The sequence below is a fragment of the Salvia hispanica genome, chromosome 3, assembly GCF_029641045.1.
Source record: "Salvia hispanica isolate PSC_SH4W2 chromosome 3, Shi_PSC_v1, whole genome shotgun sequence".
Taxonomy (NCBI): Eukaryota; Viridiplantae; Streptophyta; class Magnoliopsida; order Lamiales; family Lamiaceae; genus Salvia; species Salvia hispanica.
In genome coordinates this window covers 28,652,303-28,668,163 of record NC_142694.1, presented here as the reverse complement: position 1 = coordinate 28,668,163, position 15,861 = coordinate 28,652,303, and the positions used below count along the sequence as shown (strand labels likewise).

The window sequence follows — 15,861 nt, the reverse complement described above, 5'->3', positions numbered from 1 at the left end:
TGTGACACACTGTAGAGGACCAAATTCTGGCCAACAACAACTACTCGACAAGAAAGGGAGGTGCATTTATCGACATGAACACGACTGTGGAGGAACCCACCAACTATGCCAACTACGTTTCGTCTCTCAACACTAAGAGCCGTCTTATGGGGCAATGGCGGATCCAGGAACCGAAATTTGTGGGTTCGGACATAATGAATGATAAGTTGTATTCTAAGTCTTGGTTACTGGTCAGTATGTCGTGAAATGCATGTATTATCTGCAAAACAGTTGCTCAAGTGTGCAGGATTAAGGGATCCAAGTCAGTAGGAGACGATTCAGGTGACGCAAGTGAAAAGAGCGCTAGAAGTTGCAATACTGACCAGGATGCATGCCAGAGAAAAGGCTTGAGATGGAGAAGAAGGATAGCTGGGATGATCATTAATAAGGGCAGAAAAGTCAAATCGTGAAGGAAGTCTACCCTAAAAGCAAGGGCAAACCTCCCTATAAAAGAAGCCACTTGGAGAGAGAAGAGGAGTTCGTTCTTTGGAGTTTGCAAGTTCGGTTCTCATACACACTTAGTAGAATTCTCTCTAGAAGATCGATCCTTCAGCATTATCCAGTCTCTCGTTCCTCGCCACAGCTATGGTCACTTGACGTCCAAGAGTCTGCGGAGAAGTCATCAATCTACCGTTCCAGCCAGTTGCCGTAGTAGTATAACAGTATCACCGCCCGGAGTGGCAAAACAATCGTTATTTGCTTTCTAGTTTAGTTTTTACCTGTTTGTTTCGTTGGATCTGTTGCAAACATTTATCTTTGTTGCCTTTTAAAGTACTTGGTGAAGATCCAAACGTTTAAGTTATGAAATTTCTATTCCGAATGTCTCTTTGGTTTGAGTTTGCTTCATTCTGCCTAGGAAAGTTAGATTTAGTTATCGCCTTTAACTTTTAAGTGCGTGCATGTATTTTCCTTCGAGTAGGCTAGATCTGTAGTTGTTGATCGAAAATTGTATTTACGTCTCAGTTTGAGTTTTCGTGCATGAGTTTCCTGTTCTGCACTGTGATCACCACTTGCATGTTAGTCAGTAGAGGTAGTCTGTAATTTCAGCTGTTCATCTTGAGTTAAGCATTTTAATCAATGGATCTTGAGTTTGAAGTCATGAATCTGAGTTTAGTCATGGTGTTTGTGTTCATATGATTTCTGTTAATGCTTGGTGAAGAAGAAAACGTCAAAATCAACTTTAGTTTGGACCACTTTACTTTTAAGTTACTTTTGCTTTTGTCCCCTACTTTTCAGTTGTACCTTCCAGACCTATCAGAGATCCAACCAGCCACCAGATATACCTTGTTGTCTAACTTTCCTCTTTTAGTAACTGTCTACTTTTCATATACCTCTAAGACACCTTGTCCCTTAATTTCACGAACACAACCACCTGCATGTTATTTTCACGCCTACTAGTTAGTAGAATACCACCTTTATTTCTTGCCTAGGTAAAATCTCAACCCAAGCGTGGTAGCTAACCAAAAACACCCAGGAATGTCACCGCAGTATCCGAACGTGTCCATCCTTGTGGGATTCGACCCTTACCTCCATTATACTAATCAGTAGAAGTAAGTTGAGGAATATTTGTTTGATAACAGGTTCCGGTTATCGTGCCAACGACTCAGCTAGGTCGGGAATCTCATCATGATCAGTTCGATACACTTTCAAAACATACGCTGACCGAGAGAAAACCTGCGCTTTCAGTGAACAATATTTTTTACTCCCTCCGTCCCTAGATTAAGAGTCACACTTTTCCTTTTCGGTCAGTCCCCAATTAAGAGTCACACTTCGTTTTTACCATAAATAGTAAGTAGGTCCCACATTCCACTAACTCAATTCACTCACATTTTATTATAAAACCAATATAAAAAATGGGTCCCACATTCCACTAACTTTTTCAATCAACTTTTCTTTACATTTCTTAAAACTCGTGCCCGGTCAAAGTGTGACTCCTAATGGGGGACGGAGGGAGTATTGTTTTTCGACTTTCATGGCGTCCTTTTTGTTGCTTCCTCATTCGCGCCGTTCTCATAAATCCTATGAAAGTAATCAAACAACGTGTCATAAATATCATGGTCGTCGTAAATATATTTTCATGCTTGATTACGTTGTCGAAATAAGTAGCTTAGAAATCACAATTCGCCTTAAACAATATGTATCCCTTTTTTTACTTCATTTACAAAAATTAAATTGTTAAATTCCATAATTCGATAATAAGTCTTTTAGACAAAAAGTAATAAATTGAAAAAAATAATTCGTCATTGAAAATAGATATTTGACATTTAATTAAAATTAGATAAAAATACCACTCCTGATGGTCTCATAATTAATTGAAAATTTGTGAAATTATTAAACACAACTTTTTAATATTTTGAAATTATCTATTTTTATTACTCCTTTTTATTAAAATAAGATAGATATGTATATATAATTACCAATCCATTATTTTTAAAAAAATAGTTACAATATTAAATGTTATAGGTATTAATTTAATATTAGTAGCCATTACAGTTAATTAATTACTTTAATTACTAGTAGTATTCATTTATTAGTGATCACACTTTAAAAAAGTTAATTAAGTGAATTATCAAAATTCAAAATTAAAACTATTATATTAATTTTCAGTAATTAAATACACAATTATCAAAAGATATAAAAGTGATTCAAATAACCAAATGTGTGGGGACTAAAGCAACGAAGAAAGATCCGACATCTTTGAGCACTAAGGGTGTCCACTATAGTTGGCCGGGCCAAGCCACAAAGTGTGGCCAGGCCACAAAATTGTGGCCGGGCCACCAATGCCCATGTTTCCCACTATAGTGGACATGGCCAAGCCACCAAAAAATATATTTTTTCGATTTTGTTTATATTTTAATTATACTACAATAAAAATTGTTATAATTAAATAAAATGCATAATTTAATAAAAAGTAAATCGAAAACCAAATCTTCGTTGTATTATAGAACGGGGTAAAATTATACAACGAAAATTGTTTTGGAACACGCAAACAAAAACATAAAAAAACACCGCCATCGCCGACTACTCGGTCTCATCATCAGAATCCGCCACTTCATCTTCACCCGTTGCATCGTCACCGCCAACGCCATCACCGTCACCACCACCGCCACCGCTCTGAGGTCCCGTCGCCGCCGCCGCCGTGTCCTCCCACCCCAACAACGACCTCAGCCTCACTATAAGGTCGTAGTACATCATCTTGGTAGTCGGGTCGGTCGACTTCTCATACAAGGCCAGAGTGTCCTTGAGTTCCTTTATCATCTACACCGCTAGGGTGTTTTGCAACGCCGCTCGGGCCGATCCGGGGGCAGGTGCAGACGGGCCCGCAGCAGAGTGTTGGGAGGCAGCGGCGGAGGTGGATCTAGCGGCTCAGATTGCGGACTGTTGACCCAGGGGCAATGGACGCCGGGATAGTGACGGGGGGGGGGGGGGGGGCTCCTCCATGACCTCGTCGTTGAGGTCGAAGGTCCTTGAACCGCCGCTACTACTGCTGCAGTTGCCGCCCCTGCCCCGTCTTGTACGGCTTGGCCCAGAATCAGACGCGTTCTCGCAGATGGCTCTGAATTTTGGGGAGTCCCGCAGAACGAGTAATTCTGCCCAGTAGGTAAACTTCTTGCCTACTTGCACATTGAACAACTGCATCGACAAGGATTTTATGTCGGCTTCACTGCGGCCACTCTCAGCAGTGCGCAGTTGGTTCTCGTATATACCAATGAACTTCCGAAGAGCTGTAGTGATCCTGCCGAACTTCTTCCGAATCTGATCGGGTGTACGGTCGACGCTCCCCGACGGTTTGAATTCATTGTACACCACCAAGACTTTCCGCCAGAAGCATAAGTCGGTCTGATCCGTGCCAACTATGGCATCTGTCGTCACTGCGTCCCATGCCCTAGCAATAGCAATGGACTCGGCGTCTGTGTACAGAAACCCTCGTCGACCACCGCCGCCGCCTTCCTGCCCGCCGCCGCCATCGCCTTGTTCGCGGCCGCCGCCCTGCCCGCCGTCGCCGTCGCCACCACCTCGCGCGGATCCTCCGCCACACCCGCCGCCGCCGCCGCCCCTTCGCCCGCCGTTACCGCCGCCACTTCGGCCGCCGCCGCCACCACCGCTTCTTCCACCGCCTCCTCTCCCCGTCTCTACACGACCGGGCGTCGGCGTCGGGGTATCAGGCGACCCCATCAATTGTTCCCATGTGAATCTATCAGATTCATCAAGCGGAGATTGACTGCTCTGAAATGGGGAGGATTGAAATTGGGACGGAAAGTTAATCGCGTCCATGTTGGGTCGATAGTCGCCCGTCCCCGGTTGGGTACGACCCGCATATCTCTGCTGATAGGCCGAGGACTGACCCCGGTTTTGGGGTGTTTGTAGCCACGGCGCCGGCGATGGCGGACTCCACATCTGGGATGGAGGAGGGGTGGGAGATACATAGGTCAGCGATGTCTGAATTGGTTCTAGAAGTGCACAACGACATGATTGTTAAACTCCGCACCAACTTAAAGTCGAAGAAACCCTACGAAGTGTAGTTAATATTTTTACAATTAAAAGATATTTAATTTATAGGAATTAAAAATTTTAAAATAAAAACTAATATGAAGAATTTGGTCCCCTCCAGGCTCCATCTCTCTCCCTCTGCCTTCCCTCTCTGCTGCTAACGTCAGATTCAATCAATGAAAACCGCCCTCTCGTTTGTTTTCAATCCAACCTCACTCTACGTGCTACTCCATAAGAGAGACAGAAATTGACCTCAACCTCTTCTCCATAAATACAAACTAGCTACTGTATTGTATGCTTACTACAGATTGATACACCAGATAAATCATAAATATACAGCCATAGATTCCGCATAGAGCTCTAGTCTTGGCTGAGAGCGGATTTCGATGGCGGCGTCATCGGCGATGTGCTCTTGGCTAATGGCCGCATGCATGTGCGACAGAGAATCCGGCGTTTCTGCTATATCTACGACGTCGTCTAACTCACGCCGCCGCCCAATCAAATGCGCCGCCAACCGGCGCACCATGATTCTCGCCAAATGCGCGCCGCGCATTGGAAATCTCGTGAATTCCTCTCTCGCTTTAGAGCCCCGCCACCACTTGGATAAATCTCACGAATGTTTCTTCGGCTTCAAATCGAGGAATGTTTTAATGCAGCGCGGCCGCCGGAAATTACTCCGTTCCTCCGCCCATTCTGGTGCAGTGTTTTTGCTCATTATTATTTTGTCTTCGCGTCTGTATTGTGCGTTTTGCTTTCTGATTTTGTTAAGTGTTTGCTCATGTTTGGATTATTATTCTGATTTATTTGTGGTTCTCCATGGGTTTTATTAAATTTTGAGCTGATATACCTATTTTCCCCCAATTTATTTTCAATGGCCTAATCTCATTTCAATCACTTCTTAGTTTTTTACTTTAGCTTTGGACGGATAAACTGGAAGTTTTTATTATGTTTTTTCTCTATTATTTATTGCATACATCTGATATCAACTTCATTGCAGCTGGTGGCTCTCATTGTTGTGTAGTTGTTGCTCTAACCTCACTAATACAAGTAATGCTAACCTACTTTCTGTGTCTGAAGTGTAAATTTTTTTGTTTTGGTGGTGGTTGGTTGGTGCGGTTGGGTTCAATTAGGCTTGCCAATTTGCATGTTGTCGCCTTCTCGTTCTCATCCCAGCAATTCCAGCTTAGCTGAGAAATTGACAGCTATAGGTCAATGTGCAGTTCATCTTATTGCAGACATTTAATTTTATTCATTTTAATGTAGGACTCTGCTAAACACTTTCAGTAATTATGATCTTTCATAGTACTATCAGTAGATATATACATACATATACAAATATATTAATTTTTGTTATTTGCATGTGAAATACAGGAGAAACAAAAGCAGTAGCTGTAAGTCCGGCTATTGAAGTTTCACCCAGTAAAAAGCCTCCAATCAAGCAACGGCGAGTGGTCGTGACAGGTATGGGTGTGGAGACACCACTTGGTAGTGATCCAGATATCTTCTATAATAATCTTCTTGATGGAGTCAGTGGAATTAGTGAGATAGAGGCTTTTGATTGCTCGCAGTTTCCAACCGTATGTCTTGAGCATTATCTCATTTTCAACGCTTCAGGATAGTTAGATTTTGTTATTAAGGGTTTCAATTGCAGAGAATTGCTGGAGAAATCAAGTCATTCTCAACAGATGGCTGGGTTATACCTAAACTTTCAAAGAGAATGGATAAGTTCATGCTTTACATGCTGACAGCAGGCAAAAAGGCATTGGCTGATGGAGGAATTACAGAGGATCTCATGGATGAACTGAATAAAACAAAATGTGGTGTTCTAATTGGCTCTGCTATGGGTGGAATGCAAGTATGTTTATTTTTCCATTTGCTTAATATTGAATAAAGAAAGTGGCTGGGTATTAACTTTTGCTGGGCGCAAAGCTAGAAATATTACTAGAATTACTTTGCTTGCTTCTCATATTGGCTTTCTGGCTTTTCAGTTAAAATCCAATTTTCCGGTATCTGGTTCGCATGCCATTTCTTCTTGAGATGACAGATTGGAACCTTTTGTAAACTTTATTTTTCATCAAATGAAATTATAAAAATTAGAATGTCATATTTGGTCTGGCGGGGTATTTTTCTTGAGTTCTGCACCTTCAATAGCCGCTTTCAGTTTCACCATAATGATCTAGTACATGCTTAAGACTTGGAAGATACAATATTCTGTCCTATAGTTTTGGTCAAGATATTTACGGTTTGTCTCCACTCTCAATAGGTTTGGTATTTGTACAGGTTTTTTATGATGCAATTGAAGCATTGAGGATCTCATATAGGAAGATGAATCCATTCTGCGTTCCTTTTGCAACTACCAACATGGGTTCTGCTATGCTTGCCATGGATCTGGTTAAATAAATGCCTTCTTTTTTTTTACTGTGGTGGTTTGGAATTTGGATAATGCGTAACTCATGACATCATCTAGAACTTAATTAATACAGGGATGGATGGGTCCAAACTACTCAATATCTACTGCTTGTGCAACAAGTAACTTCTGCATACTAAATGCTGCTAACCACATCATCAGAGGTGAAGCTGTAAGTCAATTGGTTCCTCTTTCAAGATCCAGGCTAGTGGTTTCCGTTTATATGCACCAATTCTTTGGTGAACAGATGGGAATATTTCCTAAGATAGTGAATTCTATCTTTCTCCTAGCCTGATTCTGATATCTGTTGATATTTTTCAGGACATGATGCTTTGTGGTGGCTCAGATGCAGCAATTATACCAATAGGTGACTATCCTTTCTCTTGTTCACAAATTTCAAATTTGACCTTTTATTGTCTCAACTCTCAACTATAAACTCTGGTGCAGGCTTGGGAGGCTTTGTTGCATGCAGAGCATTATCACAACGAAATGGTGATCCAACTAGAGCCTCGCGCCCCTGGGATAGTGTAATGTTCTGTTCATTTTATCCGTATCATATGTGCATAAGTTTGATAGTAAACATCATCTAAAAATCAGGATCTTATGTTTCATTTTAATGTTAAAAACTTTCAAGCCTCCCCATGCTCATGTTGCTACATTTGCTGTACTTTTGATTACTCTATCTTCATTTCTTTGTAAGATAAATTTTAACTGCCTTGATAGTTGATGCCACTGTAGCTTTTTTGTAACAACTTATGTGTACTGGCATGGTCTTGTGGTAGTTGTATAATTATTACTTTGAGAGAACTTTGGTTTGACCAAATTTAATATTTCAATATTTATTATCTCAGTTCAACCAAGTGTTTAACTTGCAATCCTGCAGTATGCTGGTAGCAGAATAAGAGCTATTCAGTATTTAAATTATGTGTTATCTTTGACAGAGTCGTGATGGATTTGTTATGGGAGAAGGTGCCGGAGTACTGCTCTTGGAAGAACTTGAACATGCCAAGGTTTTTTAAAACTGTTACTCTTACAATATATGCCAGAAATTTTTGTGTTGGGTTGGTAATAATTTTCAGACAATTACATGTCAAACCATTAATGGATGAGCAGAGTAGAGGTGCAACTATCTATGCTGAGTTTCTCGGAGGAAGCTTCACTTCTGATGCTTATCACATGACAGAGCCTCACCCACAAGGTAGACCCCTTGATTTACTTTAAGTTAACCAAATTATTTTGTGAGAAGAGAAGTAAAGATTGCTTCAATTCAATGAGTAAGACTGTCATAGAAAGGGGGTGAACTGTGAACTCTCTTGGTAATTAGCTGCAATCTGTTGAAACGATTGACTGAATCCCTGAACAAAGTGCGCATAATAGCAACCATAAAGTCAATATTTTTTGTTTTAACTTTTCGTGCAAGATTTTCCTCATTTTCAACTACTTCCAGCATAAGTGAAGTATCCTTTTAAAACTAGGAGCTAATTTAGTAGTACTCCATAACAAGTTGTAAGAATTTCTTAATTTAATTCCTTTATAATGACATAATGGATTTGCCTGGAAAGTTCAATTCTGAGGTATTAAATATTGCAAATAATCATAACTTGCAGTAGTAATAATATAGACATTGCATATAAATTTGTCCTTGGAAGAGTTAATTGTATGTTTGTTGTAGGAGCTAAGGCATTATGAGTTTGATTGGAGTTTTTAAAGAATAAAGAAACACAAACATATACAAAGACCTATAACCAAAGCATTTTGAATTGTTTGGTTGCTTCTTAAGTTCCTATCATACCCATAGCGAAACTCTGGTTCTCTTTCTGGCCAATGTGTACCCAAATCTGTTCTTACAGTCTAGAGAAACAAGCTATACCGTCCCTTCAATGCTCCCTTAAGATTGCCAAAATGTACTACAAAAAACTTAAAAGAAGATGTTTGGATATGTGATCTTTGGTTAACTGCATTGCCACTTTGCTAGTTCTACGATTTGAGCAATTTCTATAGGGAGATCAAGTGACCAACACATTTTCGTTCACCAAATAACTAAATTACTGCAGTTCTAGTTATGGTTGATTGTCACCATGCTAATTTTATCAAGGAATATGCAGCCTGTAATTTCCACTATACTGTCTTAATTCTGTAGTTGTAATTGATTTTTCATTTATCCATAGGATATGCATGAGAAAATTTACTTTTATAAATTTTGACATGATATTTACATCAATAAAACTGTATGGCATATCCCTTCTCTGGCCACTTTCTGGAACTGATTTCTTAACTTTGGTCTGTTCCATATTTACTGCTCAGTCCATATTTGACCAATATAATATCAAAGATGATACATTGGGACCACCAAATGCAGCAATTAAATTATTTGTAATGATAATGCAGAAGCATTCCCTAACATCTTTGGGATGGATAATTACAAGATTTTCATCCAGTTTATTCCATTATCTGATGATTTGGAACAGTCTAGATATTGTGATAGTTATGTATTTGATGTATGCAGAACAGGCTTTACATATTGGTCCTAATAGTTATCTGATATTGAGCTGTTCTTATCAAGTTCAACTTCTGTAGTAAACAAATTAAAAGTAGTGTAGGCTTCTGAATATTTTAGTGTCTGCTGCCATGTGTTTTGACTTCCTGACCTTACCCACGAGCAGGAACTGGTGTCATTTTATGCTTAGAGAAGGCTTTGGCTCAATCAGGAGTATCTAAAGAAGATGTAAATTATATAAATGCACATGCGACTTCAACTCCAGCTGGTGATCTTAAGGAGTATCAGGCTCTTTTTCATTGTTTTGGCCAGAATCCAGAGGTCTCCTCATTAACTCAAACTCTTTTTCATCTACTGAGGATTATTTCTAGGTGTTTGTACAGATTGAGGCTAATCATAATTTATTTTAGTTGAAAGTGAACTCCACAAAATCCATGATCGGGCACCTACTAGGAGCAGCTGGTGCCGTTGAGGCTGTCGCAACCGTCCAGGTGCCTTAAATTTTTTATTTTTTTGAAGACGGTTCTGAATATTCAGCATAACTTTGATATATCCATTTGCAGTAATCCTCATAAAGATCTGTGCATAGAAAATTTTGACTTTGTGATGTCTTATTGATAATTGTTCAAGCAGTACTGTAGTAAGACTGTAGGAGTTATTGCTATTGTATATTTTTACAATTTTCTTTTCCTGACTGAACATCTCCTTTTACCAAGTGGGTGATTGGGTGGGACTTGGCTTTCTTAACATTATATGCGGGAACTGGATTTCCTAGAAATCTAAATCAAGAAATGCAGAAAAAAGGCTTTTTTTTCAAGGATTAAGGTGCTCAATTTATAACTTTGTAGTAGAAAGTGAGGAATTGAGTTTTTGCGTGGGATGAAGAATGACTTTGACTACCTCAGTTACCTCTTATAAATCATTTTTAGTACAAAGATTAACATCTTCACCTAAAAGGTTTTACTCTGTTGGGATGGAGAGCATCTGGATTCTAAGCTGATAAAACCACCACTTGCACTTACGTGATATTTAGTGATATTCCTTTGGATTTATTGGCCAACTGAATTCAAGTAGTCATGAACATCTGGAGTTATAATCCATTATTGAATTATAATCCTTGTTTTCTTATAGGCAATTCGAACTGGCTGGGTTCATCCAAATATCAATCTTGAAAATCCTGATGATGGTGTGGTATGAATTTTCTGTCCCTTATAAATTTTGTATGAGATCATTAATAGTATACTGTCGAACATTCCTGCACTGCAACCAGAAATTTATTTGACCATTTAATCAGATTAACCCAAGATTGTATATCTGCTTATTAATCTACGTAAATGAAATAGTCAATCCTTGTGATGTGTGTCAGTAGACAAGAATGCATCTCCTCATATGTTAACAAAGGCTACTCATGATCCAGGATGCACATGTGCTAGTGGGACCAACAAAAGAAAGACTCGACATTAAAGTGGCATTATCTAATTCGTTTGGATTTGGTGGTCATAACTCATCGATTTTGTTTGCTCCTTACAAGTAGAATTTTTTATGCTTGTATCGGGATGAGAATGATGCAAGAGGTACATGTCTCAAGATTTTACTAGGAAAAAGGTGCACAAGAAGACAACTCTTAAGGCATACCACATTTATTTTCAGTGATAAGCGAGGCACATTCCTTAGTAATTAGCATCTCTTTCGAGTCTGTTTCTTTCCTGAGATGAATATTCCTGTTAGAGGAGAGCAACCTTACTCTCTGTGCCAGATGAAAAGTTTAGGTCAATTCATTGGCAGAGGCAGTGTTGTGTTTTTTCGAATTATGTCAGTAGTTTGCCTTGCGACTGAGGGGATCATCTCTGCAGTGTTTTTGTTCAGCCTTTTTTTGTGCTAGAATGGGATTAAAGCCTATTCGAAAATTTGATTATTTCTGATACTTGTTTAGACCATTGGCAAAAACCTGAGCTGTGGTGTAACATAATGTTTTGATATTGATTTGCTTCAAATGTGTATAAGCTATGATATATTGTGAACTGAAATTAAGGTTTTTCGAATCTGGTATGGCTTATTATAAATAATGTATAAATAATGTACTTACAACACTTGATATTTGTTTGGTAAAATAGACGGTTTTTGACAAATCAAAAGCTTGAAATATTGCATATGTCGTGATACATGTAATACAAATCATAGTTATAATTAAATAGTTTCTAATGTATCATATGAACAATGGATTACATATTATAAATATTAATAATTTTTTTGTATATTTTATATACAAATGTATGCGACAAAATATGAAATTGAAGTATGATAAACAACTATGAAATGTTCAGATTTACCTAGGACAATCTCGCAATTTATTGTATTTTACATATTACGATAATACGATCAAGTAAAATTCTCATGTGATGAAAGGGATAAATATCTACTTATGTAATTTTGAGTATGAATTCGAAATTTTGAACAAAGTGCCATTAATAGGGTTATGATATTCCTATTTAGCATAGTATTCCAAATCACTTTAGTTTTGCGCTGCTGTATTTTAATTTTTGTAGAAACATCATCTCGAAGGTAACAATGTTACTCCTACTAACAATAACCACATCCTTTTATTCTGTAAACGATAACAATTTATGTAAAAAATGTGACATTAACCGCACGTTTTCCTTGAAAGTTTTTTATAAACTTGAAACTTTGGAAGAATGCATAAACGTTGCGAGACAATTGGATGAGTGTAAAACTCGCACGTACTATTTTTCAAACTAAATTTGCAACACGGAAGGGGTGATAGTAATGAGATTGCGACACTACAAAATATTTCTCAATAAAAAGAATAGTAAATTAACAACATGACAAGCATAACAATAATCAAAATAATGAGATAGGTTTTGTCTTTTGGTCCTGAAAGTGAACTTAGATCCATTAATCTCTGATAATAGTGTGTCTTATTAATTTCAGATTATATAAAATTCAAATCTAAGTATTATATATATAATAAAAATATACACCAAATTTTCAGTTCCTACCGTTTATAGTATTTAGGGATATTGACATCTACTATTATGAAACTTTCAAAATGTTGGGTTTTTCCCACGAACTTTATAATTGACAAACAATATCACGAACTTTACCCCGGGTTTGCTTTTTCCCACGAATGAAAAATCCATGTTATTTTAATAGATTGAAGAACAATTTTTGAGGATGTGCTTTAAGAAAAACTATATTCAAAGATTGAAAAATTTGAAGCTCTCAAAATTGTTGCCGAGAAATTATGAAAACAAATCCGTATAATAATATTATTTGTGGGAATTTTTTTATTTGTGGAAAAAAACAAACCCGAGGTAAAGTTCGTGATATTATTTGTCAATTTAAAATTCATGGAAAAAATTCAACTTTTTGAAAGTTTCATGATATTAGATGCCAATATCCCTTGTATTTATTAATGCAATAAATGGAATATTCACTTATAGTACTATTCAATTGTTTTTCCAGCCCATCTTTGTTAATTGAACAAATTAACAATACGAGGATTCAACTCTACTTACTCCAACAAACTTCAAATAATTTACAGGTGATAGATTTGACTAACAGTTAGCTACTCAACTTGTTTTTTTAAGAAAATTAAATAAAGCAAATTAAATCATAGATGCATGATTGTTGCAACTTTGCAACAAAATGAAATGCCCTCCCATAAAGAATTTTACAACACATATTTTCAATGATCTGTAAAGATGAAATTTTTCAGTTTTCAAATTTACATATTGAAACTATCAATATTATCTAAGACGGCAATGATTCGAATATTTTGATTATTTTTGTATTTTATTACTATGTATATTTTCTTTCTTGAATTTGATAGATTATTGAAGAATTTTTCATTGACTTTCATATCAAATTATCTCAAAAATAGAATGGAATCACAAGGTTGAGTCTTTGATTGGGAGTTTCAATAGTTTAGGTCTAATTGATTGTTTAATCTTTCAAGCCATCTATCAATGTTTACTAGTATCTTCTAGTCCCAAATCAGTCAGACAGACTCAATTTCTTTTAATATAAACATTGTGATTATTTAATTTTCCGTATGTTTGATGAATATAATAACTTAACAAAGTGCTCTAAATTGAGATAGCAAGAATAACAGTGTGACACTGTATGGCTGTGAATTACTCTGTCCGTCCTATAAGAATATATATTTTTAGTTGGATACAAATTTTAATATATAATTGGTAAAGTAAGAGATATATAAAAAAATTAATTAAAATATTAATAGTAGGGAATGAGTTCCACCCCATTAGAAAAAAAAAATTCAAAATTAAAAAGTGGATCATATTCTTATGGGACAGACTAAAAATGAAAGAATGTATATATGGAGTAATTGGCAAGCAACTCTCGAGAGAGAAGTGGGCTAAGTTGGGAGAAACAATCACCTTAGGGAAGAAGAGGTTCAAGAGAATTGACCAAATCAAGAATGAGAATAGAACGTTCAAGAAACTCAGAATGATTAAAATGGAATTGCTTAAGTTGTACAAAACCGTCTATAGAAACTCTTACGAGTGTACATCTTGATAGTAGTTTGCTGCCCAAAATCTCGAATGCACAAGCGTTACTACTTGACCAGAGGCCAACAATGGAGGAAATAAAAAGGGCACTAGGGGCATGTGTCATCAAGAAAGAGATCAACGACCTTGTCCTCAATTTTTTCGATATAGGGGTGTTGCCTTGATTCCTAAAGTTGAGGGTGCCGTTGACGTCATTGCTAAGATTTTGGTGAAAAGACTCGCCACAGTGATGCTAGTCCTGATTGGAGAAACACAAGCGACTTTATCAATAACACAAATTCTTGATGAAGCCTTGATCGCAAATGAAATGAAGAGGTTTGGTAGCTTTAAGAAGACTAATCACAAGGTATATTTCTCATTTACCTTCTCAAAAGCTAATTATACCTTCTTAAAAAGTAATGAACTCCAAGATAAGAAGGTAAATTGAAAGACAAGTAAAAATAACTAACTTTATACTTTTTGTGTCAAGAGGAGGTAAATATACATTCTCAAAATTAAAGAAGGTATAATACATTTTCAAATACCTCTTTCCTTGGAGAATAATTTTTTTATTAAAAAGAGGTAAATATGATAGTTATGTCTCTTTACCTCTCCATTTAGTACCTCTTTTCTTGGAGATGCTCTTATTGGCATGAGTTTCAGAAAGAAATGGACAGCCTGGATTATGCAGTGTATCCATATAGCCTCTGTCGATATTAGTCAATAGTTCACCCACATCTATGTTTCATCTACAGGGAGGATTGATACAAAGAGACTCACTGTAATGAGGTAGACATCATTCTCTAATAACAATACTCTAATTATTTTCTACCACTTTCATAGTTGCCAATTGTATATTATAAATATGTGATATCCTAAAACTTTTATTTTTATTAGACGAAAGAAATATAAATTTTTTCAGTTAAACTTTGGCGTTTGATTGACACATCCTCCTCTATGTTGATGTTGGCCTATTTTATTCATGCTTTCACGTTTAGTGACTTTATTCATGCTTTCACGTATTCCCAGTTAGACTGATCAGTCTAGGTAGAATCCTTTGTTTTCCATCCCAGTCAAGTAATTAATTCTTAATCCACTAGCAGTCAAACTCTTCCAAAATATCCTTACACGTGCTTATAATCTCATATCCTTGTGAGATTCGATCCTTACTTTCATGTGTTAATTAGACGTTTGTGGGTTAAGGTTTTGAAAACGCTTGGATTACGTGTTCAATATTGGCACGTGTATAGTACATCTACTTGATCAGTTCACGTATTTCTCATGCTCTTGCACGAATGTGGATAGGTATAGTGAGTCTACTTTATCAGTCGACGATATTTACAAGCACACAAAAGAACACAAGATCCTTTCAATAACTCTCCTCCTAATTATTAGGCCTTTTAAGGTGACGAAAAACCTATTTCTAATATGGTATGAGAGTAGGTCTAAGTCAGTGTGGATTTGGATTTCTTTCTGCATTCGTGGAAGTCTAATGTGCATTCCGGCCCATATATATAACAACTTATTGCAAATCTCTTAAATCTTATTTTACATCGAGTTGGTGATTAAGGCTTGCGTTGAGAGATCTCCATGATTTGGAGACGACTATTCTTTTCTTCTTTCTTGTGTTCCTACTAGTTTTCGTCTTGGACTGCAAAATTTTACACTAAAAATTCCTTCTCCAACAATGGTGCGATCTATCCTTTTTAGCCCCATAAAGACAATCATTTTCATCTTACGTGTTCATGGATGCGGTGGTGCCCATATTCTAGAGGAGTGAGCAAGTGCTGGCATTTAGCTTGAGCTACGATGATGAGAATGGAATGGGGATCAACATTTTTAAAATTTTGAATTAATTGTATTTTATTGTGCATGTGGGATTAATTGTGTTTGATTTT

The 15,861-nt window shown here is 37.1% G+C and overlaps 1 protein-coding gene across 2 annotated transcripts; it reads left to right on the top strand.

Annotated features, from left to right (window-relative positions):
* Nucleotides 1-4,652: 4,652 nt before the first annotated feature.
* On the top strand, nucleotides 4,653-11,437 carry LOC125215511 (3-oxoacyl-[acyl-carrier-protein] synthase II, chloroplastic-like). 2 transcript variants are annotated; one of them, XM_048116943.2, is made up of 14 exons: nucleotides 4,653-5,226; nucleotides 5,661-5,738; nucleotides 5,902-6,107; nucleotides 6,182-6,385; nucleotides 6,811-6,921; nucleotides 7,014-7,109; nucleotides 7,259-7,304; nucleotides 7,385-7,464; nucleotides 7,879-7,947; nucleotides 8,051-8,135; nucleotides 9,601-9,755; nucleotides 9,845-9,925; nucleotides 10,566-10,625; nucleotides 10,852-11,437. In XM_048116943.2, exons 1-14 carry the CDS (start codon nucleotides 4,917-4,919, stop codon nucleotides 10,966-10,968), a joined length of 1,698 nt encoding a protein of 565 aa, XP_047972900.1. In that variant the 5' UTR covers nucleotides 4,653-4,916; the 3' UTR covers nucleotides 10,969-11,437. The 2 variants fall into 2 exon arrangements, with proteins under 2 accessions (XP_047972900.1, XP_047972901.1); XM_048116944.2 differs by lacking the exon at nucleotides 5,661-5,738 and having other exon boundaries at nucleotides 4,655-5,226.
* Nucleotides 11,438-15,861: the final 4,424 nt, after the last annotated feature.

Bases quoted from the DNA above. Each gene is read 5' to 3' on its own strand.
- LOC125215511 (XM_048116943.2), top strand. From the start codon at position 4,917: ATGGCGGCGTCATCGGCGATGTGCTCTTGGCTAATGGCCGCATGCATG. The intron at 6,108-6,181 runs GTATGTCTTGAG...TTTCAATTGCAG, and splicing joins ATTGCTCGCAGTTTCCAACC to AGAATTGCTGGAGAAATCAA. The intron at 8,136-9,600 runs GTAGACCCCTTG...ACCCACGAGCAG, and splicing joins GACAGAGCCTCACCCACAAG to GAACTGGTGTCATTTTATGC.